Source organism: Lampetra planeri, chromosome 19 (assembly GCF_965212315.1).
Source record: "Lampetra planeri chromosome 19, kcLamPlan1.2.h2, whole genome shotgun sequence".
Lineage (NCBI taxonomy): Eukaryota > Metazoa > Chordata > Hyperoartia > Petromyzontiformes > Petromyzontidae > Lampetra > Lampetra planeri.
Genome location: NC_136125.1, coordinates 1,343,013 through 1,370,167, shown reverse-complemented (window position 1 = coordinate 1,370,167; position 27,155 = coordinate 1,343,013). Strand labels below are relative to the sequence as shown.

General features: G+C 49.7%; 1 protein-coding gene across 1 annotated transcript in view; it reads left to right on the top strand.

Annotated features, from left to right (window-relative positions):
• Nucleotides 1–27,155, top strand: part of LOC144723944 (gamma-aminobutyric acid receptor subunit beta-3-like) — a 274,548-nt gene that overhangs the window by 144,495 nt on the left and 102,898 nt on the right. Inside the window, exon 5 of the mRNA XM_078602729.1 lies at nucleotides 16,058–16,140. Coding sequence (XP_078458855.1) covers nucleotides 16,058–16,140 — 83 coding nt within the window. The remainder of the gene's footprint in view (nucleotides 1–16,057; nucleotides 16,141–27,155) is intronic.

Here is a 27,155-nt window from a genome sequence, read left to right as displayed (position 1 = left end):
ATCTGGGTGTAAAAGATGAAGGGAATGAGTTGAGGATCAGTCGGACAAAGATTGAGTATATGGTGGAAAATTTTTGTTAGAAATAATGCAGGAGGATTGAAAATTGGAAGTGACCAGTTAATGAAGACGAACGAGTTTAAGTACCTGTGTGCAACGATGTGGTGCTGATGGATCACTAGAAGGAGAGAGAGAGAATAAGAACAATGGCTGGATGGCTGAAATGGTGAGAGATTACTGGTGTGGTGTGCGATAAGAGGGTCCCAGTTTGGTTGAAGGGAAAAGTGTGTAGTGTATAGTAGTGTATAGTGCAGTGTATAGTGTAGTGTATAGTACAAGATGGTGGTGAGGCCGGTGCTGTTGTATGGGGCCGAGTGCTGGGGCACAAGAAAGAGGGAGGACCAATATATGGCAGTCACAGAGATGAGGATGTTACAATAGATGTTGGGTTTAACAAGGAAGGACCGTGTGAGAAATTAAGAAGTGAGAGGAAGACTCAAGGTGGTATAAATCACAGAGAAGATGGGAGAGAAACGGCTGGTATGGTTTCGTCATGTGGAAAGACAACAGGAAAAGCACGTGGGTCAGAAGGTGCAAGTGATGCAAGTGGAAGGAAATAGATCAAGAGGAAGGCAGCAGAAGAGGTGGGGCAATGTGGTCCGATCGGACATGGTTGGATTGGAAAGAGAGATGATGCAGGACAGGGCAGTGTGGAGAAGGTTGGCAAGGACAACAGACTCCACATGAGTTGGACAAATACATGGAAGAAGAAGCGAGGTGCAATGATTACCTGGCAGCCCTTTAATTGGTGGAAACCCACCACCAGCACCATCATTGCCCACTACTCCCATCACCTCTTACACCGTCCTACATCACCTTCCAGCACCGCCCCACATGCTGGGCATATCGTTTTTAATCCCTTACATTAGCATTAGCTTCCCCGCCCATACTGCTGACACTTGGGCTACGCCCATTTGAAACCTTTATAAACAATTTGCCTTTAGAGGCTAACCCCCTTTTCCTGATGACGACTGCTTGTGTTGCGATCGAAACGTCGTAGTTTTTGTTATTTTCTTTGAACATATCTATGCGACTTTACCGAAAGATCCAAAGAATATGAATTCCTGCAGTCACAAAAGCTTTAACTCAAGTGATGGCATCCTTCACTGGTGAGCAGCCTCTCGGTTTGAGACATTCTTAGAGCTTCAACAGAAGGCCAAACCCGTGGAGTGCAGCACTCCACGCATGCCATCTCAATGCCAGGAGGCCTCTCGTGTGACAAAAGCGAATTCCTGGCCAGGCTTTCTGCCCTCAGGAAACTTCCTCATTCAAGAAACTCACCAAAAATAACGACATTGCTGAAGACACTCAGGAATACTACCGTGACCACTGTGATCACGAGGACGACAACTCAGACCATTGGCACTCTAACTGGGACCTCCAGAACGACTACGTGGAAGACCAGGAATATCAGGACTACCCCTCAGGCCAATAGAACTACCAAATAATGGGATGCCAACTAATTTATACAGATGTAGTGGATTCTCAGCAAGACAGACGACGTAGTTGAGGCACACTCGTTTATTTAACCAAAGGGCGGTAACACAACACTTGAAGGGGTAACGGCCCCTTCACCCGTACTCAATGGGGAACACCCCTAGCACTCTCCCCCGACTGTCCTACTCCCAGTCCTCCACTAAGAGTGCTAGGGGAGGCTATTTGATCCGGCCCTGGTTAAGCACGGATCCCGGCACCCAGCCAACCAGTCAGTGTTCTTACAAGAGCATCGGTCCTGGAGCTCTTGGGGCCGCGCCACTGGCTTACCCTGCTCGGCCCTGAGAAGGATAGCGAGCCAGGGGAGTTCCAGGGCCTATTCTGCCGGTCTTCAGTCTTCACTGGTAAAGCTTAAAACACTGGCCTCGAGCCCTCTGGCTCCCCGCCTTTTATAGAAATCCTCTCCGAGGGGTGGGGCTATGGGGGATCACAGCGCCACCCATGGCCCCCCAGGGTTAACCGTTGCAGACGTGGATGTAGACACCCGTGTGTGGGTGTAGACACCCTTGTGTTTCTGTCCGCCTTCCTTCCCGCAACCACCCCTACACAGATGATCACACAAATACAGCATGTATAATATGGGAATCGCCCACAATAGTAAAATCAAAGTGATGTCCTGCTAACGTGAGCATTTAAGTGATACTAAATTTTAAAAAATGTATTTAGAACTGCTTGTTGTCCTTCTCCTTCACGGTTGGCTATGTACGGTGCGAAAGAAGTTCAACGTACATACATATGTACATGCTCATCTCCCGTTTACAGTCCTAAGCCAGCGGTGAAAATTCCATATTTATATGGCAGGGATGAGTATTTCCATAGCACAACCACTGTTGACTAACCCACACAGTGGTATGCATTTATTCACCCAATAAGTATGACGGGTTAAGTTAACCACCTTCCCAGGATGTGAACTCGGATCCTTTTGATTGGGAGCCGCCATGCTCTGCCGCTGAGCCACCCCCTCCTTTACTTTCTCCTTCATTTGCCTCTGACATTCTTGGGGAGGTTTCTTGCTGAATGAGTATGTGGCTGGAACATTCACTGGGAATGTATAGCCCTTTATTTTTTGAAAGAAAAAAAACATGCAACGGTATGAATAGGATGTGGTTACATTAATTGTAAGTGTGTTGGGGGAGTGCTCGTGTAATGCATGCGTGCGTATAGGGTGGGTAGTGAGCCTTCGTAAGTGCTACTCGCTAACAGCACTCGCCCCTACTGTGTTAAAGGCTATACGGGGGATCTTTGTCTTTGGTCATTTGTGGGGAGTGGTAGTTAGCGTGCTTCACAAATAACCTGGCGACCTGGAATCGATTCTTGCTTACGGTCAACATCAGTGACGATTATCTGAACTGGTTCTTGGCCTCGCCTAGGTCGACTCAGACTCAAATGAGTACCTGGTGCGATGTGTAAACATCGCCACTAGGTAGACAAAGGCACCCGGGCGTGGTGCTGGCCACCCACCCCATTGTGTTCCGTGCGGGCCTTCATAGGTGTTCTCTATCTTCTTGGTTCTTTCGATAAAGTCACGCAGAAGGGAAATAATAAAATAATAAATATGAAACATAATAAAATACAATTCTCACGACGTTTCGGCCACAACTCAAGCAGCCGTCCTCAGGTGAAGAACAGGTCTGTCGGAAAGACAGCGTCTGAATGAACACCACCAAGCTTGGCAGCGTATATTTAAGCTGGGTTAGAGGAGGAAGGGCGCCTTGACAAAGGAATTTGCAAATCAACAGAAGAATTTAGCATACTTATGGAAAATGCAGATATGGGATTAGTCACTACTTGTGGAATGTGTAGGAGGTGGGTCTCAAAGTCATATTATGCTCGTGTGTTATGTAGGATTAGCAGTAATAAAGGGAGGAAGTAGGGTTAGCAGTAATAAAGCGAAGGAATTCTAATAGTAAGGAGCTGCAGCAGCCAACCCACCACGTAAAAAAACTAAAATATAAACTACATCAATATCATCAATATAGTAAATATACTCTCCAATAAGCTGAGTTACTAACAGTAAGTCATACATTACATTTATATGTCGCAAAAAATATAATATGCCTCCAGATAAACTTTTTCTCTTACATCACACGAGTCTACCCCGTACTATATACTGCCATAGACAAACCCAACATTAAATTACATACTGTATTACTATACACCACCCTATACCTTATACATTGTAATATTACACTATGTATTATTCTTCCCACCCTACTGTATACCACACTGCTTGTATATTCACTATACAATTACGATACTATATATTACCTTATACATTATATTAAACATTACACTTTTATACTATTTATTATTATACAATCTGCTATACACTATACCATTGACCGTCGCGTGATAGGTACTAAGAGGAAGCAACAAAATATGTCAATGGGAGAGTGGTGAAAGGAGACTTGAAGCGGAGCAAAGACTCCATTCCCTGCGGACAATACAACAGATTTATAGTTAATGCCAGTGAGTGGACTGCGGTCTGAAAGTCACCGTAAACGTGAACATAATCAGTTAAGATCCGAAATGGTTTATTACGTCCTTCCAATGATTGCTGAGCCAGAATCCATCTTCTCGGTTGAAATTGTCTTTGTGTTTGTATATGTGGATCGCCTCATGAACAAATCTCTCATGGTAGCCAGATGGCTTGCAGAGAACCTCTGTCTTGGAGAAGTCAATGTCATGTGAGCCCACTGAATTGTAACAGTGATCTGCCACGGCTGAGGTGTTTGTCCTACCATGTTTCAGGTCTGCTTTATGTTCATGGATGCGGTCCGAGACATGTCGTTTGGTTTCTCCAATGTAACTGCTACCAGAGGCAACTTAGTTTGTAGACGCCAGGGTACTGTATGTCTGGAACCACATCTTTTACAGACGGGACCAGATCACGGATTTTATGTACTGTGTTGAATCGGACCTGGATTTGTGTTTATTCAGTATTTTGGAAATATGTTTTGTGACCCCCGCAATGTAGGGTAAGGTGATGGTTTTGAATGGCTCCTCAACAGGATCCTTCTTGATGGTTGGAGTGATGGCTTTGCGGATTGTGTAGTCGGAGTAACCATTAGCCTTGAGAGCTTGGCGTATGTGCTTGAGTTCACTGGCAATGTGTTCCTGGTCGGAGATGCATTGGGCTCCATGGTGTAGAGTCTTTATGAGGGAATTCTTCTGGGATAGATGGTGGTGGGAATCCGGTTTTAGGTAAGCATCCGTATGGGTAGCTTTCCTGTAGACAGAGTGGCTCATTGAACCATCAGGTCTCCTTTTAATTAGGACATGCAAAAAGGGTAGCTTGCCATCTTTTTCGACTTCCATGGTGAATCTGATGGCTGGGTGTATGGAATTGATGTGGTCGAGGAATTGGTCTAGAGCAGGCCGGCCATGTGGCCAGATGACAAAAGTGTCATCTACGTACCTCTTCCATGAGGTCGGGCGTAGAGTGGCAGTCTGGATGGCGTCAGTCTCAAATTTCTCCATAAAATCGTTGGCTACAACCGGAGATAAGGGGGAGCCCATTGGGGTGCCCTCAGTTTGTTTGTAGAAAGTTCCATTCCAGGTGAAGTATGTATTGGTTAAGCAGTGTCTCACCAGGGGGGGTACCTCAGTATTCAGTCCTTGATGAACCAAGTCCTCAATGATTGCGATGGTGTCAGGTACAGGAACTTTGGTGAATAAGGAAACCACATCAAAACTGACAAGCAGGTCGTCTGGGGACAGGGAAATGCCCTTGATTGTCGATACCAGGTGAGTAAAGTTTAGTACCGCAGAGGTGGCTTTTCCAGTTAAAGGCCGCAGGATTTCAGACAAAAAACGAGCCAGTTTGTAGGTGGGGGAGTTGATAGTAGAGACAATGGGACGAAGGGGTGTATCTTCTTTATGTATCTTTGGCAAGCCATATAATCTTGGTGGCCTGGCTGCTAACCGCACTTGCCCCAAAAGTCTGTTCAAACTATAAGGGGAACTTTGTCTTATTTTTGTAGCGGGGTACACCGATGCACACTCATTACAGACTGTAAGACACTTTCTGGCAGGAAAAACACGCCCAACATTTGGAGTCAAAATGCTGATAAATGCTGGAAATAGACAGGTTCTGTCTGCTCCAGACACAAGGAGAGTTTGGGCCTAATTAAGTAAATTCGTTGAAAATGTCGTTTATCTAATTGCTAAATCTGGTTGTTAGAATGATTCTTCAACTTACCAGCGTTGAGCTGAAACGATGACATTTGATGCCTTGTTAAACGCTCTGTAAAAGTGACGGTTTAATTTGTTTGGCTATTTGGACACATGTAGGATGAACAACAACAGGACAATTTAAAGTGTGTTGTTTGGTAAAATGGAAGGAACTGGAAATAAATGAATGCCTCGCATAGAATGGCTTCACGATGACATAAGAGATGGGTGCCAGAAAGATGTGGTACGACTTGAGCACAGACAGAGGGAAGTGGAAACAAATGATAAAATGTGCAGTGGACACTTGCAGGTTATCTGCCCATGGATTGTGATGATATATGGTCTTGCGACATAATTTTTGTTACCAAATCATCAAGTGGCCGAACCCAAGATTAAATTAGTAATGATTTATACCAATTTATGAGCGACATGACCGTGTTGGCTTGGCACGTGAACCACACAGTTCGCGCATTCCCATCGCTTTGTGCACAACTGCACATAGGGCCTGGAATATCCTGTAGCGGACACCTGAATCGTTCTGCGGAATACCATTTCACTTCTTGTTTGTTTTATCCGACATATATTTCACTTCTGCTATGGCTGTCGTTCATGACACGAAGAGAGCTGCTCATTAACAGGGTCTTACAGTGAGCAGTGCATCACCATGTGTCAAAGAATGGGTTCCCAGATTAAGATGTCACAGACTGACTTATGACGTTTATTGCTATAGGCCATTTATCCACACTAGGCGTAGCTGTTTATATATTCTGCAGAGTCATCATTTCATAACAAAATTATATTGGTGGTCCTAACAGGTGAAATAAACTGAAATTTAATACAATGGGTTTTATTTGTGCAGTCGTTGGTTACTGGACTTGATGTCCTAGTTTACGCTACTATACTACACTTTTTTTATCTTACCAGGTAAGGCTCACTGAGCTATATAGCTCTTTTTCAGATGCAACCTGACCACAAATGATAGCTCAACGAAGTGGCTTACCATGTGTAAATGTATATTGCACCCAAATTCTCTGAACGTACATTGATTCTAAATGCGGAGGGAAACCCCGGAGGACCCAGAGGTTAATCCACGCGCCAATGGGAAGAGAGACATGCAAACTCCAAATATACAGGCGTCAGGCTTGGGATTGAACCCACGACCTCGTGTATACCAAGTTAAGTATTTAAAATCTCGCCACCGCAGTACCCACGTATGGCTGAAACAGTTTCGACCCCAGGATTTCCGCAGTGCCTTCACAAGGACTTGGCTCCCTGAGCCACTCGGCCACCAATATTTCGTGGCATGATTACTCCTTCTTAGGCCTGGTCTAGATTCGTGCTATCAATTATAATTATTTTCACGTCTTACATTTTTACAGAGCAAGGCTCTCATGAAAGTGTACTGGCTAACACACGGAGTCTGCTGTAGTTATACTGTATGGGCCAAAGTTGTGATGTATAATCCCAATGTTTTCGTTAGTAATTCCTCTTTTTTTTACTTTGCAAATTTGGACCACGACACCGACACACAGAATGGCTTACTCTTTTTCAAATGACGTCACGGGACAATTAACATTCAAATGATTAATTCACCCGCAGCAAATAACCGGAGCTGCCTGCCGGATTCAAACAGAGAAGCCTCTGCAACATGTGCAGAATGCGCTACCATTGGGCCGTGTCACTGCCCCTGTCGTTAATTATGCCAATTTTCAGGACTTATGCCAAGCAGCGACGTCAAGATATCCACTGATATTTTCTGATCAAATTAACAATTTTTGAAAAGAAAATGTACGTAGAGAAAATGTACATACTATTAGTGTTAGCAATTTGACTTTCTGAAAATCACACCTATGAGTCAGTAGCTGCCATTCGGTGGCACATTTTACAGGGGTTATTCTCTAGGCCGGGGAATGTACGTGTGAATGCAGATGAACGGTAGTGCTGCAGTGCCTTCTGCAATTTTTTTTGCCATTTTAATCGTTCATATTTCCATTGTGGAGCCCTCTACTCATTGTGATAGTTATAACGGCAATTTTTCCCGCGATAGAAACACGTAACGTAAAAAAACAACACTGACCTTAACCTCTTCCATTTTTTCCCCCTCCTAAAGACGATGGCTCGATTTACTGCTTGTGACTTGCATCTACGGTGCTACATTGTAATGAAATATGTCCATGCGTTATTGTAAAGCATCGCTGTGAATTCCAGCCTGCCCGCACGAGGATGTGTACATTGCACACAACAGGGTGGCCTTTCACGCTCTTCAGCCAGCAATGCGGAGCAGGGTGGGGAGATGGTTTAGAACATTGGCAGGAATGCATGTACATTGTACGCATGCTTCTGAGAAATTCCTAACAAGACTTGGCAATTACAATGCTCCAACAATCACGTGACATTTCACGTAATTCTATTTCACCTTGGTAGGCTATTATTGCCCTTATTTCACCGTGTGCAATGCTATTGAGATTCATTATTCTTTTGCACTGGGGAGCTCGGTACAGTACTGTAATTATACCTATACACGGACAGTTATTACCTGAACGTTGTTTTATAATGTAGCCAAAATGTCAATGTATTTTTACAAATATGGAGATTTAGGCGATGACCTCACCACACGGTAATTGATATCACCACGGTGGTGAAATGTTAACTACCTTGCCTGATATGCAGCATGACGTGGATTCGATCCCGACCCTGATGCTTGTATATTTTGAGATTGCGCGTTCTCCCCGGATCCTCTGGTTTTCACTCCACATTTAGAAGCATGCGTTTAGCGTATTTGGCTGCTATAAATGTTCATACAAGCCACTTCTCATTGAGATATCATTTTGAGGCCAAATCGCTTCTGAAAGAGACACGAATAGTTCAGTGGGCCTTTCCTGGTAAAATAAAAAAAACATAGTAAATGTTTTAACTTAGATATCATAGGGTCTTCAGTATCCACTCTGCATCAGATGTCACATTTTGGTAATTCCCTTAATGTGTTGCATCACCTAGGTAATAATGTCGAACACTGAGCTCCATGCAAATTGGCTCAGTGGGAATCATGCAAAGTATTTCACAATACAGCCACCAATCAATAGCAGACACTGTCATTTAATGCTATTCACTGGAAGAATGGTTGTGCGGGGATCCTTCAATGTGTAGTGGCGTATTCACACGGACACCGTCAGCTTTTCTCCTGTGTCACTTTATTACCCCGCACGGATGCTCCTCACTCTTTACACAACACACTCTCTCTTACTCCGCTAGCCTGTTACTGAACACACCACTAGTCTATTACTGAACATTCTGCTAGTCTGTTACTGAACACTCCGCTAGCCTGTTACTGAACACACCACTAGACTATTACTGAACATTCTGCTAGTCTGTTACTGAACACTCCTATAGCCTGTCAGCCTTCTCTAACACCTCCAACTCGTCCGTGCCCCCAGCGGGGGATCAGCCAACGCCGCTGGGGAGGACGAGGTGTAGAGGGCGAGGTCTCAGGCTTCTCGTCTCTGGCTCTTGTTCTCTTTGTTCCTTCAGCTCCAACCAACTCACCCCCGTGTTCTCCACACACCCCTTTATATATCCCCTCCTCGATTTAAAGCTTTCGTGACTGCAGGGATTCATATTCTTGGTTCTTTCAGTAAAGTCACGTAGAATGGAATAAAATAATAAAAATAAAACATAATAAAATAATTCTCACGACGTTTCGGCAAAATGCAAGCAGCCGTCCTCAGGTTGAGAACAGGTCTGTCGAGAAGACAGAGTCTGAATGACACACACCAGGCTTGGAGCGACTATTTAAGCTGGGATGGAGGGGGGAAGAGCGCCTTGACAAAATAATTTACATATCAAGAGGAGAGTCGCGGCATCTCTTCAGAAAGGTGAGAGACTCGATTAGCTGAGCCTTCTTATCCCGGAGTTTGTTGAAAGATCTTAAAGTTTTGTGGAATCCCACCCCGTAGTGGCGGTTAAATTTCGATTTAAAGCTTTCGTGACTGCAGGGATTCATCTTCTTGGTTCTTTCGGTAAAGTCACGTAGAATGGAAATAATAAAATAATAAAAATGAAACATAATAAAATAATTCTCACCGAAACGTCTTCTTATATCGCTACTACCATGGGTCTTGCTCCGGTGAAATTTACGCATTAACATCCTCTACCCGTGTTGAGGACTCGGTCTAGCAGTCGGACTGTTTTATCTCATCCACACGGTGTTCAACCACCACACTGCAGGTCACAACAACACGCTCCCTCGCTCGCTCACTACCCTACATATCAAAACAAAGAGACAAAGACAAATATCCCCCTTACCAGATTGTTGGGTGAAGTGGTGTTAGCGAGCACCTATGAAGGCTGGCACGGTACACGAGGGGGTGTGTGGCCAACACCATGCCAGGCCGCCTTTGTCTCCCCAGTAGTGATACTTTTACACACCCCACCAGGTACTCATTTGAGGCTGAGTCGACCTAGGAGAGGCCCAGGACTAATTCAGATAATCGTCACTGGTGTTAGTGGCCGTGAGCGGGAATCGAACTCGGACGGTCGGGTTCGTAGCGCAGCGCACTAACCACTATACTATCGCTCCCCACGCACTCGTCCACACACACACCCACCTACTCTCCCACTCACCCAACAACAACCACCATTCGCCAATAAGTGGAGGTGACGTCACCACGGCGCTTGTGCCAGGCCAGGTGCACTTTAAGGCCACTTGAAGTGTCGAACGCCCGCTAGCAGGAGGTCACGGGACAGACCCAGGTGCCATAGGTTGACTGACTGAGGTTACCTGCAGATGCACTACATGTGCCCCTACTGTACCAACTTTCTGTGTTTTAGACACCCGGTGCTCTAACTGGCGAAGATGTTCCATTAGGGGGTCCACGTATCGCAAGAATAGACAAAGCATGGCATGGCCGTGGCCGAGAAGACTCGAAGCTCCGTGTAGAGCGATAGACCAGGTAGCTTCCACACAATGTTATGCAGCCGATGAAAATAATGCTGCTCGACTAATTCGGAGTGAGACCTCTGCTGTCAGACCGGAGGTGGTTATAAGCACACTGCCCAGGTATGGAAAACTCTCCACTCTATTCACTATTGCCCAATCACCAATGGGGAGTTGAGGTGGTGGAGTATTTGATGGCAAAAAATACCCAGGCAGGTGCTTAGTTTTTCATCTTAGTGGCACGCTCAAAGTTCAGCAGCAGCGCCTCCAACTCCTCCTCTGAGTGAGCAGCAAACAACACATCCACACACGCACTCACTGACTCACTCAACACACTGAAGGCCAACTTCTCTCACACTGCTCAACTTTGGAATTTTCTCCCATCGTCTCGTCTCCCACCCCCAAGCTCTCGTAATAATAACCTCGTTCAATTAATGGAACGTACTGCATGCTAATATATTAACAGTCCTGTTCCCTGCTGGCAGCTTGACGTTCGTTCGTGGGCCCTCGTGCCCAGTAACCGTGTGAACCCATATCTACGTCCAGCCTGTTTTTGGACATCGGCTGTCCCCCCCAGGGAGAGGAGCGGTGGAAGATCGCCGCGTGATAGAAGGCGGCAACAAATGGTCGCGTGCGCCCAAAGGGCCTAAACAACAAACGGCACTCACGAAGGTTGTAATTAATATGGCAGCGTGTAACGCGTCTCGTAAAATGAGCGAGGGTTCATTGTTAAGAAAAAGAGATGGCGGGGAATTTCACAGTGGGAGCAGTGTGAGGGAACAATTCATCGAGGTGTCCGTGACCTGCGGTGTGGTGGTATGGTGCTGTAATTGGGATGCGGCAGGGATGGCCACACTGACGGCTTCCGCACGCAAACGCTCACCTTCAGTCTCACACTCGCGCCACAACTCGAGACTTAAAATCATTACGCCAATACGAGGCGCCTCCCGCCCGCATTCACACACAGGAGCACAGAGACACCACCGATTCACGACATACGAATGGCATTGCACAGAGAATTCTGCACTGCAACTGAAGTGTAAGATATTGTTCAATGTATCCCCATGGAATCCTGCACTGAGCCTGCAGTTGGGAGGCCTTGCCTCAGAATGTGAAAGAGTTTCCATTCTGGGTGACAGTTTTAGCGTGGGAGGAAGCGAGCCGTGGCAGGATGGGGCTTGATGGGTAAGGCGTGGATAGTAGCGATGCCCCCCTTCAACGTAAACCTTTGGTCGGACTGCCCCTTACTACGGACGTCTTGCTGCGGGTGGCTTTGTCATGCCACGACAATCCACGCAGCGAAACCTTTCCAGGCACTCACCACCGCACGTAGCGACACCGTAGACAAAGTAGACAAGCAGGCAACTCGTCTCCTTCACGTGTGAGCCTCTCCGCATATATATTTAGTAAGTCTTGTTTACACAGCCCATTGGCTCCCTGACCTTCTCGGCGTGGATTATTTCAGCAGCATTGTTGCAAAACAAGCAGCCTTTCGCGCCGGGTTCGACATGCACTGTCTGATCTGCAGTTTATATCGTGAACAAATAGGCAATGAGCATTTCCAATGTGGCCTTGCATGCTGAGACAAGCCTCTAATCCAGTGATTTGGAAGGGCGATTGGTGGCTTAGGCAGGGAGAGTCTGTGTAAAATGCCCACTTCCAGGACTCGGTAGACCCCAGAGAACGACGTCCCCCGTCTTACCAGTGTGCTGAAGTCACCCGACAGCACAGCTTCACAACAGCCAGCTGTCCACGTGCTCTGTCTCGATAAAGAAAGAGATTGCTCCACACAAAGCCTATCCCTTTATTACAAAAAAAAAATCCCTTAAATACCCCTCCTGTCCGCCCTTCCAAAAGTAATCATGTATTCTTGATTAAGAACCCTTTCTTTCAGATGTTTAATCTCTTCATATTGACCGTGGTCTCCTTTCTGATCCTTCCTGCTTACCAAAATACACAGGCAGGCAATACCACCCCGCATATATATATACCTGTCGATCCACGTCAACGTTGTAAGTATTTTTCCCTGCATCCAATCAGCCAGACACAGGGCTTCTGGGAGTGAATCTTCTCAGCAGAGGACTGAATACAAACTGTGCTGAAACTCAGTGGGGTTTTTTTTTAAGGATTCGCATCACGAGACAAATGCCCAATTTAGAATTCCCGCCTGACCCGGTGTTTGAGAATCATCTCCAGAAGGAAATTTCAGAAAGAGACACTTTCCACTAAGCTCAAGTGACGTACACACTTGACAATCGAGTTCATTAATAAGCAGCTACTTATACTAAACTACTTTATTTACCAGGTAAATCCCAATGGGCTATCAGATATTATTCAGAGGTCACCTAGCCACACGTGATAGCTCATCAAAGTACGTGGGCATTGAGAGTCGGAGCCAAATAATCTAAACGTGCGTTTCTAAACGTGCAGGGCAAAACCGGAGGACCCAGAGAAAAATACATATATCAGTCGTCATATACGACACACATTGTCAGGGTCAGGATTGAATCTACGCCCTCCTGCGTAGCAGGCGAGGGAGATAACATCTCACCACCGTCACCTGGATTCAAATGTATGGCCTCAGCAGTGCCAGCTCGGCACTCTGACCGGCAAGCCTCGGGGATAATTATTTCATATCAAGCTCATGTTGCCACTAAAGCCACGTTGGATGATGTCGAATGCTGCACCTGTTGTCTCCATCTAGAACTCTCCTGCATAAAAAGCAACAATTTCCAGTGCCTACGAACGTTGTCGGTTCTTCTGTTGCTCCAGTCCTTCTGGGACAAGCCTTTGTTTACCATTTTATCGTCGGTGTTATTCTCCGTATCTAAATTGGGCAGACATCACACGCAAAGCTAAACCGCTCTCCGAGGCCACGCGGATTTAAGAGCGCTGCTGAATGCCCGCAAATGCATTGCGCCTGCGGTGACGCTTAATAAGAAAGCAAACATCGACTGCGTTGTATCGCCGCCAGATTCGTCGAGGTTCGTCTAAACACACCCGTCTTCACACTACCCCCATTGGTAGAAATGAAGTGATATAAGGGTCAAGCGGTGCTCGTCTCCTGAGGATCCGCTCCCATATCGCTCGCGCTGAAATTTCAGGCGTATCATATCCCCGTGTCCTTTGGACCCGCTCAATATTACCTGGCCTATACCACACGCCTAAGCCAGGTGGGCTGCATTCATTTTCCATGACTGCAAAGGACCTGGAGAACTGACAAGAGCATTCCGCCCACGCTCTGAGCCCTGTCATCGGCCTTGCCTTCTGTGACAAAAGGGGGGCTTCGAGCAGCGATGCGTGCAATCTGCACTGGTGTTACGCGAACTGGCGCGAATGGATACTTGAGTGTAATGGTTGAAGCAAAGCTTTAAATGGCCTAATTGCCAGCTTGCTCGCTACCGAGATTGTTTGCTCAAGGTGGGTGCATAATTTCCCCCAACGTGCAAATGATGACGCGTGAGGAATGATCAAAGTGCGCTCCCCAACCTGATGAAAAGCCGAACATTCAGACCGTGCATCATCACTCGACAACACGGCCATTGTGAACTGGTGTCAGAGTACAAACACACAAATTCAATGTTCACTCAGAGGGTGTTCTTGCTCAAATGATCAAGGTGCAGTGCTCGTTGCCACTGGTGGATATTACAGGATATCTGTAGCTGGACCGTTTTCTCCATTATAATAACAGCTGCTGTTTCCCCGCTGGCATTGGTCCAAGCAAGCCGTGCTCCGCTGATGAAACACTGCATGTTGAAACTAGTCCAGAGTTGGCTCATGTTTAACCAATGCTGCTGATAGGCAATGTGACTGATAAAATGTGTGCAATTAATATTGTTTTTGTGGAAGAATTACGTGAAGGAGGTGTATCGGTGGCTAGCGCGCTGGGCTTGGAATCGACCCGAGTTCAATTCCCGCTCATGGCCAACACCAGTGACGATTATCTAAACCAGTCCTGAGTCTCCCCTAGGTTGACTCAGACTCAAAAGAGTACCTGGTATAGTGGGTAAACATCGCCACTGGGGTGACAAAGGAGGCCGGGCGTGGTGCTGGCCACCCACCCCCTGGTGTGCCATGCCGGCCTTCATAGGTGCTCACTAACAGCACTTGCCCCAGCAGTCTGTTAGAACTATACGGGGGGGATCTTTGTCTTTGTAGGGGGTATGGTTACGTAGTGCAGGAAAGGTAAAACGGGGGCCCCGTTTCAGCACTGATTTTTTTACGTGGTGGGTTAGGGGGTGTATGTAGGTCCCCTCTGCGTTTCATCATAGGTACCCAATTGATGTACACGTGCACGTTTTCTGCGAGTCGTTTTATTCCTAAAAAATATTATAACAGAGCGCAGCAGAACTTTTCAAATCTGTTAAGTGATACGCGTGTGCGCTCGAGTGTGTCTGTGTGTGCGTAGGTGCCAAAAATATACAAGGGCGGCAAAGACCTGCGATTGGCAAAGTTTGCTTTCGTGTCAAAAAGGGGGGTTCTTGTGTCAAGGGACGGCAGACGTGACTGCATCACCTTTTAACACTGTCAGACCCGAGATGACGACGGATGCCAAGCGTTTACTCCAGTAGCGAACAGTGGGTTCTGTCGTTGGCCTGACAGATTGATAACGTCTGGGGGTTTATCCTTCCGGAACAATACATTCATGATTAATTGCGCCACGGTGGCGAGATGTTAACTACCTCGTCAGGTATACAGGATGTCCTGGGTCCGATCCTGTTTCTGACACCTGCTGTATATTTGGAGTTTGCATGTTCTCCCCGTGGTCGCATGGATGTTTCTCCATGTCCTCCGCTTTTTCCATCCCCATTGAGAATCAACGTGTGTTTATAGTATTTGAGTATTGGCTGCTATACATTTCCACGTGATAATACACTTGGTTTAGATATAATTTGTGGCCAGGTCACTTCTGAAAAATAAGCCAATAGCTCAGTGAGCTTTACCTGATAAAAGAACAAATAGTTTAGTTTCATTTTACATTACATTTTTTGTGATTTGCTTACCTTTCCGATATTTCTTGTTTTTTAATTGTTTGTTGTTGTAACGTTCTGACCTGCCCCTACTAGACATCTGTAAAAAAGATATTCATTGCGCATTGAATTCCTCCAGTATCATTCTGAGCTTGCATTGTCAGACTGGAGAGAACGACAATGCTATGTGTTTACTCCAATAGCAAACAGTGGCTTATGTCGTTGGCCTGACAGATTGGTCACATCGGGGTCTACCACCTGTGCTTGTTCTGCCATTGGCCTGACAGATTGGTCACGTCGGGATCTTCCACCTGTGCTTGTTCTGCCGTTGGCCTGACAGATTGGTCACGTCGGGGTCTACCACCTGTGTTTATTCTGCCTTTTGGCCTGACAGATTGGTCACGTCGGGGTGTATCACCTGTGCTTGCAGGATCACGACCACGGCCGCTTGCATGATGGACCTGCGGCGGTACCCACTGGACGAGCAAAACTGCACCCTGGAAATCGAGAGCTGTGAGTGTCACCGCACACAAAGCAGCGGTCACCACGACCTCTTCCATCAATCCACATCCCGAATAAAGGCCTCGACGCTGACAACAATGTCAATATTCCCATACAATTGCAATCTACCACGCTCACGGTTGTCATATATTACTCTACGCCAGGGCTCCCTTGTAAATAACGGCGTTATTGTCTCAGTGCACACGAACTTGGTTTAAATAAAAGATCGTACACATGCAATCCCACGTCTTTTTTATTTTATCACCCTTGTTTTTTTTCCGATAGGTGAGACATACAAACATGCAATGTATTTTTAAATCCTTTATATTAAGTTCACTTGCTTGCTTGCTTGCGCGCTTACGACCGTGCAAATCTTTCGGTCGTTTTTTAACCCACTTTCCGTGATCCAATCGAGATGACATTTTGCACACAGACTCGTTGTGCGTGACACTTTTTATTTTCGTGAAAAAAAATATGCAAAATTTTCCACTTTTTAGGAATTTTTTTTTTCATATTTAATTTAAAATACCAATGTGATAAAAATGAAACTATTACTCAAGAAAAACAGAAATGAATAATAAAATAAAACCGATGCGACGCATATAAAGGATTTATAGTGAAAATCTTTGTTTTTACGGGTTAATTTTTTCAGTATCCCTATCTTCTATGCAACCGCTGCCGATCCTGCCACGTTTGCTTTGTAATTAAAGATATGGCTGCCCTTTAGAATCACGTATTTATTTTTACTTTTAAACGTCTTCAGTTGTACCTGTTAATTTATTCATATCTACATTTTAAACATATAGGGCCATGACCATTGAAAAGCATATGAATGTTTAAATCCCTAATTTAATATCCAGGTATTATTAATTTATTAAACACCAACTCTCCTTTCACCTCCACCCAGTGCAGAAGCTGGCGATGGTGGGGAGTCGGTGTATGCATTGTGTGTGTTGTGTTGGTGTGCATTGTGTGTGTTGTGTTGGCGTGCGTTGTGTGTGTGCTGTGTTGGCGTGCATTGTGTGTGTTGTGTCGGCGTGCATTGTGTGTGTTGTGTTGGCGTACGTTGTGTGTGTTGTGTTGGCGTGCATTGTGTGTGTTTTGTTGGTGTGTGTTGTGTTGGTGTGCATTGTGTGTGTTGAGTCGGCGTGCATTGTGTTGACGTGCGTTGTGTGTGTCGTGTTGGCGTGCATTGTGTGTGTTGTGTTGGCGTGCGTTGTGTGTGTTGTGCTGGCGTGCGTTGTGCTTGTTGTGTTGGCGTGGGTTGTATGTCCTTCCCCCCGTACCTCCGATTAGTACGGTTGGCTACATACGGGGCGAAATAAATTCAACATACACACACATGTATTGTAAGTTGGTGTCAATAGGGCAATATTCAACTTCACTATTTGACGGGCGGTGATATATACGAAAGCCGGCATAGGGCCAACCGAAAAGAAAAAACTTGAACTGCCAACTTTGGTTGAGCACCCCATCGGCGCACACAGGAGCAGCGAGTCGGTCGCACGCAACTGACAAACGGAGCACTTGCTGCGTGCAGGGTTCCACATTCGCCCCGTTTGAAAGATACTCACAAGCTCCTTGATCTGGAATTACACGTAGCAATCGTCGCTCCCTGCTGGAGACAACAAATGGGGCCATTTTCAGGCCAGGGTCTGAGTCACCTTGTGCCCCACTGGGAGAGCTGCCGCTGGGTTGTGAGATGATGTAAAGCGCTCTGAGACTTCCCGGCGTATAAGTCGCGATATCAAAACCCAAATCGTTACCATTCAGTAGATGCATGCGGCTGGTGCTTGACTGAATATCGACCGCGAAATAAAATATGAGTGCTCAGGAAGGCCCCTTTGTGGGTCTTAGTAACTAGATATATTTATATTTACATACTTTATCCCCATAGCGGCTTTTGGCTAACCATCAGACAAAAACAGTCACTGCATCGCACGCTTTCAGATTTCGCTACTGCAGCCATCCAAAACGCTCTTCCTTTTGATATTAGGAAGCCGCTGGAGCTATGCAGTTTAAAATAGAAATTGAAAACTTATTTCATTAGAACTGCTTTTTGTGTTTAGTTTGGTGTCCTTCCCCCGCACCTCCGATTAGCACGGTTAGCTACGTACGGTGCGAAAGAAGTTCAACGTGCATACAATTTGAACACAACGTGTGTTCGTTTTTAAAAGTCACGTGAAATAATTTAGCTCAGCGATTGGATATGTCGGTCGGATGGACTCATCTAGAATGCGTAACGAGGGCAGCTATTGAAGGTGGACCTGGAGAACCAGGACACTCCAGGTGTTTGCTTCGTTCATATTCTATCACCAGTAGGTTCTGTTGGCTGACATTGGTGGTACCTTTGCACACATATCAACTAGAACTGTGGATGCAGCGAGGGTTGGTGGCTCACACAAATGTTGTGATATCCCCTTCCTGTGGGTGTTGATGAGGTGCCGTACCCTGGCTTTTCAGAAGGTAGTGTAGCAACTGCGTACACATATCATCTGTCTCTCCTATATGGGATAGTGTTGCCTCCTCGCTTATGAGAGTTTTTTGACCGGGTGCTTTGATTTCTCCACACATGTATGAAGACTAATTAATTGACTGAAAACATCTTCACATATAGAGGACTGCAGAGCTTGGACCATTGATGGCACCGGCTTCCTGCCTGGCTGCCTTCCTGTCTGACTGTGATTCTTGAGCAATTGTAAGGTGCAATTTGCATCAATAGATACATATATAACAAGATATGATTATTATAAGTATTGGCTCAGTAAGGACATGCTTCGCATGCTCCGCATGTCCTTACTAATCCATTGCCTGCTTCTTTCAGCTAATGGCTCTTGGCACTTTCTGTTCCGTATTTTGTAGCCATTCGCAAGTTGATACTTTGTGCGGTTTGCAGTTGTCATTGTCCGTTTGAGTGACCAGGTTTCAGATGGTACGTGCATCGTAGCTGGCAACAGGAGCTTATAAAAACATTTCCCTGGCATAAATACGTAATATGTCACTTTGTTTGTCCAAACGAGGACTGCCTCACATGCTGTACATCACGTTCAAATGTAAGTCCCAATACATATTTAAGTTAACGTTTTAAATATAAGTTTCATATCAATTGATGGGATAACCACTTAATATACAGTACATACCGTGGCCCAGATACATAATGCATTGTGAAGTTTTAGAATGCCCCGAGGCGACCGTGACAGAGGCTGCTATGTCAGGTGATGTCACGTCAGATGATGTCACCTCCACGTTCGGCAGCTGTAAAATAAAAAAAGTGCCGCTCTCTTACACGATCATTAGCCATTGAGGAGCAAGATGTGATGCATGTCCCCTGTGCGCCATGCACTTGGCAGACCCTCAGGGCGCCATGCGAAGTTGAAGGCTTAAACACATCCACAAAAGCAGCCTCCTGGTACATTTATAGTGGGTTCAACTTAGTTGCGGGTAAGGGTTCTGCCGGATGGGAGCGGCGTCGCCCGTATTGATGTGGTGACTCAAAAGCGTAGTGCGTCCGATGTCAAGTTTGCCCTTGATAAACACATCTGAGAATTCACGTAAGAGCGCCCTCAACTCCCCCCTCTGGGACTCAGACAAATCCGCATTTTACAAACAAAGCGTATCCATCCACTTCTCATCATAATCCTTTTGCGGCCACGTATTCGACGTGACCCCCACTCTGCCAATGATGCTTCCTTCGTGAAGTGCGGGCGATGCATGAGCTAGCACAGTGCCCTCCTGAATGACAGATGTGTGTAACCCTGCATTAAGGACCTGAATGAACGGTTCCTGATCATTGTATACCAGAGTCTCGGCCCCTATTAATGTCAACCCACGAATTGCTTTATGTGAGAGTCCAAAGAGGATTCCTCCCACAGTCGCCTCCTGGTTTAGCGGCTTGCGCAATCGTAAAGGAACCAACATTTGCACGCCAGGGGGAATCTTTGCAATCTTACTCGTAAGTGCTTGCACGGTAGCATTGGCCATGCACAATCGAGTGGGAGAAGGCAAAAAGGCCATTCGATGGCCCGATGGCAACTCAAGGCACCCTTAATTGATGAACATTTTCAGGGGCATCTTCCCTAAAAAATCAGTCCCGAACAAGCAAGGAATAACAAGGGACATTGATACAAGAACTGGACCCGTCGATTTGAGCCGCCGTTTCCGGCAAAGCACGGAGCCTCGATGGGATGTAGGGTGTGACTTTTAGGGGGCAAGATGTTAAAAATCAACTCGGAAATAATAAATTTCGATTTAAAGCTTTCCTGACTGCAGGGATTAATATTCTTGGTTCTTTCTTACCGAAAGAACCAAGAATCGGAAATAATAGTCGCTGACGCACCAGTATCAACGAGCATTCTGATTTCAACCCCCTCTATAAATCTCATAACAGCGGATGAACTTGCGGTCGCGGCAGCCACTCTATGGGCCAACTTCGACCACTGACCCTGTCGGAGCGGCCAGTCAGCCCGAGCAAATTGCGAACCCTCACACACCGACGCACGATGGGAATAAGAACTGACCGAACGCAATGAGGTGAGGTGGATTCAGGGGCCGAGTGTGTGATGTGTCGCGACTCGCCTTCGGGTATAGTGGAGTGGAGGACGGTCCGGCGTACGACGGCGGAGGTCCGGGGAGGCATCGCCGTGGCACGCGGCAGCCCGACAAAGATGTCCCGGCAGGCCGCAGTTGCAGCACACGATGTGCCCGCTCCCAGGACGAGGAGAGGTCTTTCACCATTGAAGTTGTTCATCCATTCGCACCATGCCACCCCCTCGCCAGCCTCTGCCTTGGCTTGATGCGCAGGCTTAGATGGGCTCCACATCTTCGGGTGTATCGTGCACCTCACAAGGCGTGGTACACGCCACCAACCCCTTGGGTCGTTGCAAGAGCCGGTGCGCCTGGATGCATCTTGCAACCTTGAGAGAAGACAAGTCATCTTCGTTGATGGCTGGCAGGATGATGTGGAGGTCCTTTGCCAACATCAACAGTCTCTCAAGGATCAGCGAGTCGATTCCATCGTGGTCCATCTTCGGGAAGGCAGCCTTTGCTAGCGCCAATAGTGCGCTACAGAAAAGCGAGGGGCGTTTCGGCCTCCCCCCTCCTCCGCGCAGCGAATTTATGGCGCACATTTGACGGTGGTTCATAGATTGCCGCCATTTGAGCAAATGCTTGATGCAGTGTGGCCCTCTCCGACGTCGAGACGGTGAGAAACGCGGCTAAAGCGTCGTCGTAAAGCATGGCGGGCAGCTCTATCAGTGCCTCCACCTCGGTCCACCCCGCCAAGTCACTGTTCGTCAGAAATCTGCGCTTGAAGGCCACCCAATCGCCTCCGGCGGCGGAAAACTATTTAACAAAGGGCAGTCTTCGCCTGAGAGATGGAATGTCAACAGGCGAACTCGACGCAGTCTCAGATTTGGCAGGCTTTCCACTCCGCTCCGCAACCAAAATGGTGGCTGCTTGCGTGGGCTGCGCCATGGAGGTTTCCGGTTGGCAGGATATAGCGACGGTGATTCTCGATCCTGCGTGGCTCTGGTGCTCTCTCCTCCCCTGCTGGCTATCCTGTATGGCTGGCACTGCACGCGAAGTGTGATGCCATCCAGCGCTATTAACCAGCGCTCAACGAGCCCCTCTAGGGCCGCTACTACACCCACATCATAGTGGTGTCCGCGATGTTGTTGGGGCCGCTGGTCCCCGAAGTCCCTCCCTGCTCCGTGCCTATGGCAGGGGCTCTGCCGTGCGCCGACCCCTCGCTGCTCTGCGAGCAGCTGCTGCCGTCGCTGGGCTCATCGCCCGACGGCTCCCCTCCCTGGTCCGTCCCTCCGCGAGCTCGTGTGAGAGGCATAGCTTGCCGCACGCCCTCGTTCACCTGCAGACGCTGCGTTGTCTCTCCATGGATCACGCGCTATTAAACGGGGGTCAGGGGTCGGAGGGCGAACGACGCTGCCCTCACACTGTGCGAGTCCCGGCGGCGACAGACGGAGCGGGGGCCTGCGGACGCACCGACCCCTTCCCCCACACTAGGAGCGCACACACCTGCACACACGCGACACCCACTCGTGCGCCGCTCTACGCAGCGCTCACTCACGTGGCGAACCACTGTGTACACACGCGCACCCACACGTTCCCACTGTTCGACAAGATCACGCGAGGCCACGCTTTGCTATTAATGATTTATTATTCGCTACCTGGTAACTAATGTTGAATCAGTGAGTCGACGAGGCTGGCCTATTCCACTAAACCTGTACCTATTCCTTATCTATCGGCTATTATCCTACTTCACCTTCTTACTCCCTGTTAGATGCCCACGGCGGTTCGTTGATCCCGTACTCGCAGCGTGCCTCGATGCGTCTCACGGACGTTCGGGTCGCTGGACTGGAGAGCGTCCTGTCACCTGGCGCTGGAGAGAAGAGAGCCCGATCTCTCCTTTTCCCCCCTTTTTTATCCTCCCTACATCAAAGAGATGCGGCTCCGCGCCGGACGGTGGCCCTCAGCTTTTCCTTAACAATGGGCTCGCGTCCTCTAGCACGCGCACCGCGGTTCCGGACGCCTGTGATATGCTAATCAATGTGCGGTGTTGCGCGGCGTAAATTCGAATTAATCCCTTTCCCTCCCTAACAATGGTGCCTGCGCGCTCAAGCGTAATTATCCCAACCATCCGTGACTATGCGCAAGAGCCCCTGCGGTCCCGCTACTCATGCTGTCCCGTCCCTTCCCTGCTTGCCCCGTCGACACGTGGGTGGTGTGTGTGGGGGATGCGCTTCAACCGCGGTGGCCGAATGCCCCTCGCCACGGCCATGCCATCTTAAGGCAGGTCGCAGCGCCGCGGTGCAACATAGCGTCGGGGGAGGCCGTCCAATTCCCTGATCGCCGGAAACCGTGAGAGTTAATCCCGATAAGGGTTTCTCGGATAAAAACCGGTCGATCAGGTGACCTTCCCTTCCAGCTCTATGGGGGGGGGGGGGAAATGCGTGCAGGTGTGTTCATGTGAGGTGAGGTGAGGGGGACGAGGGGTTGGCTCCGTTGCTTGGTGGTGGCGAGGTCAGGGATGGGGCGCCTGCTGAACGGCTTCGTGGTGGCGGCATCACATAGCCCCCCGAGGTGCCAGTCCCCGTCCCGGGTTGACTGGAGCACCTTGCTTGGGCCGCGACCACGAGGAAACGTTGTGGGGTCCGGGGGATCCGTCCGGACTTGGTGGCTGGTCTCGGGGCGGGTGGCTCCATCCTCTGTAGCTCCTGCGGCGGCCTCCTCCTCCACTCCAGCGGCTCTCCCCGTCCTCCGGCACCTGTGGGCTGGGGCACAAACTCAGCAGCGGAAGGGATTAGGGGCCGTCGTCCGCGTCGTCTCCTGACTGGATCGGGGCGTCTCGGGGGCCCGGCGAGGCCCATGTAGGGTGCGAGGCCCTCCAACACGAGGGGTGCGGGTACTCCGGGATTTCGGGGTCTTCGGGTGACGGGGTTCTCTCTCGCCGGGGCCGCTTTCCACGGTTTTAAGCGGCGGACGTTGACCACCGTCTCTCGATCCCTCTCCCCGCCATAAATTAGTACCGTCCAGGGGGAGATCTGTCGCACCACGGTCCAGGGTCCCCGCCAGTAGGTCGTCAGTTTCCCCACCTGCCCGGCCCCGACGCGAGGGGTGTGTAGCCACACCTTAGCGCCTGTCAGGAATAAGGGGGGTTCCATGCGGGGTCGGGTGCCCTGTTCCTGCCGCCGATGCACGGCTTCCCCTTGCGGATATGCTCGGCCTCGGGCTTCTCGCAGGGTCTCCAACAGGTGTTCCACGGGGCGGCTTCCGTCCTCCGGCTGGGTGGAAGGGACGCCGAATAGCAGATCTGCGGGTAAACGAGACTCGCGGCCGAACATCATTAAAAACGGGGTTTGTCCCGTCGACGTGTGTACGGTGGTGGCGTAGGCGAAAAGGGCGTAGGGGAGGTGTTCGTCCCAATCCCGTTGATTTGCGGCCGCCATACGTTTGAGTTTCCTCGCTAAGGTCTGATTCATGCGCTCTACCATACCGTTCGCTTGGGGGTGGTACGCTGTGGTTCGGTCCTTCTGGATTCCGAATTCTCGGCACAGTGCCTGGAACAGCTCGGCCTCGAACTCGCTACCCTGGTCGGTGAGGACTCGTTCTGGGATCCCGTGCTTCAGTACGTAATGTTCCACAAATGCCCGGGCCACCACCAAGGCCGTTTTATCAGGGATGGCCACTGCCACGGGGGTAGCGGGTGAAATACTCTACTGCGACCAGGATATACCGGTTGCCTCGATGGGATCGCGGGAATGGCCCCTGTAGGTCGATCCTGACCAGCTGATTCGTGCGGCTGACGCGGAACGGCCTTAGGGGTACCTGGTATCGTGCCGGTTTTGGCCCGCACTGCTGACAGGCGCGGCAGCCCTGTACCCAGGCCGCCACGTCTTGTGCCAATTTGGGCCAGAGATACTGGCGACGCAGGGTCTCTCGCGTGCGTCGTTCCCCATCGTGGCCCCCGAGTGGGTGGTCATGCACCAGCCGTAGCAGCTGGGGTCGCACCTGGGCAGGAACACAGATGCACCCCGGCTGGCCGGCCTCGGTTAACTCCCGTACCACTCCGTTCTGCACACACAACCGGGCATACAAACCACTCCAGGGTCCTGGTAGGGCGCTCTTTTCCTCCCGCAGTGCCGCCTCCACTGCCGCCAGATCCGGATCTCGCTGCTGGGTCTGTCTCAGCTGCTCGTCGTTTAGGCCCGGGAAGGCGCAGCCGACGTCCTCCTGGATCCGTCCGATCGGGTCCCGAGCCGCGGGTCCCGCGCTTGCCGGGCGGTCGACGGGATCCTCGGTGCCACCTGTTAGGGTCTCTGTGGCGCACACTGCACTCTCTCTTGCTGGGGGGGGGGTCAGTGGCCGCGGCCTCTCGGGGGTCCGTTGCCTGCCGGCAGCATCCCCCCGTGAAACACGGGCAGGCCTCCTCCGCCCTTGTCTCGGCGTACACCGTGGGTCGCCTCGACAAGGCGTCCACGTTTGCATGCGTCCGGCCAGCCCGATACTCGATTTGCAGTTTGTACTCCTGCAACTGCGCTAACCACCGGGCCATCTGCCCCCGCGGCTCCTTGAATGTAAGAAGGAACTGCAGAGCATAATGGTCAGTGCGTACGCGACATCTCCTGCCGTAGAAATACGGCCGGAACTGTTTGCATGCGAAAATCACGGCATACAACTCTTGGCGGGTCACGCAATAGTTCAGCTCGGCCCCACTCAAGGTCCGGCTGGCGTACGCGATGACTCGTTCCGTCCCATCCTGTGCCTGTGACAACACCGCGCCCAGCCCGCTGCTGCAGGCGTCGGTGTCCAAAATAAAATCGGTGGTAAAATCGGGGAAAGCGAGGGTGGGGTGTGGGTGAGGTGATCTTTGAGAGTGGTGAAGGCCGTCTGGCAGGCCCTCGTCCACTGATAGGGGTGCTTAGGGGAGGTGAGTTGGGTGAGAGGGCGTGCAATCTCGCTGAATCCCTTTACAAATCGACGATAATAGGTGGCGAGCCCCAAAAATGATCTGATCTCCGTCAGATTCCTTGGCCGTGGCCACTCCACTACGGCGCGTACCTTCTCCGGATCAGTGTGCACGCCTGCCTCGCTGACGCGATGCCCGAGGTACCCCACCTCGCGTTGTGCGATGTAACACTTACGTGGCTTGAGCTTGAGATGAGCCGCTCGCAGTCGCTGGAACACCTCTCGAAGCCTGGACCAATGCTCAGACAAAGATCTACTGAACACTATCACATCGTCCAAGTAAATCAGGCACTGTTCCCATTGCAAGCCCCGCATCACCAACTCCATCAGCCGCTGGAACGTCGCGGGCGCATTGGTGAGTCCGAACGGGAGTACTCGAAACTCGAATAGCCCCATCGGGGTGGTGAATGCGGTTTTCGGCCGATCCTCCTCCGCCATCTCCACCTGCCAGTACCCGGACGCGAGATCGAGGGTGGAATAATATCGCGCTCCGGCGAGGCTGTCGAAGGTGTCGTCGATGCGGGGTATGGGGAAGGCATCGCCGAGCGTGACTGCATTTAGTTTACGGTAATCGACGCAGAACCGGGTTGACCCATCCTTTTTCGTTACTAGTACCACTGGGGCTGACCAGGGGCTCGCCGAGGGCTGAATTATGTTATCGCGAAGCATGTCCCCAACTGCCTCTTTGATTTGGGCGCGTTCGGGTGCGCCCACTCGGTACGCAGGGAGTTTGATGGGTCGGGCTGCACCGGTGTCAATTTGGTGCTTAACAAGATCGGTCCGACCCACGTCCGAGTCGTGTTCACTGAATACGTCGGCATACTCCCGCAGTAACTCGCGCAGCCGATCGGCCTCTCCCTTAGGTAAATCCGCCCATGGTACATGTAACGCGTCGAGCAGGGGAATGACCTCGGCTCGGGGAGTCGGGCCGACTCGCCAGGCCAGGTCCTGGTCACCCTCAGGACGACCGGGGTCCTCAGCCCAGAGTGCGAACACCGAGTCGTTAGAGTGGCGTGCGTGCAGGGGGTGTACGGTGGCTATCGGGGTGCGCCGTCATAGTATCGCTGGGGTACTGTGGGGGTTAAACATCCGCATAAACAATCGGTCCCCATCTGCGTTTACCAACGTGGCGGATCCCACGACCCCATACCGTTTTGCCAACTCTGGGTAAGGAGTTAGCATTACCTCTCCTGATGGTCAGAGCGCGGGGTCGGTGGGGGATGTTGCCACCGGCACCAGCATCTCGGTGAGCGGCCCGATGGTGACTGCCGTCGCCAGGATAGCGGCCACAGGTGCGAAGCAGGGGCCCGTTGGTTCTCGTCCCAGGAACGGTATCCGCTCGCCGTTGCTCTCCATGGTGGCGCATCGCTGGCGGGGTTGCACGTTGAGTCCCAGCTGTTCTAAGAGGTCGGTACCTGCGATACACTCGTGACACAACGCACTCGACACGTAGAACTCCTGGGTGCACACCTGGCTGCCTATGCGGACCTCTAAGGTGGCTCTCCCCAGCAGCCCCATTCCGGCTCCACTCGCCGTGTGCAGCGCGC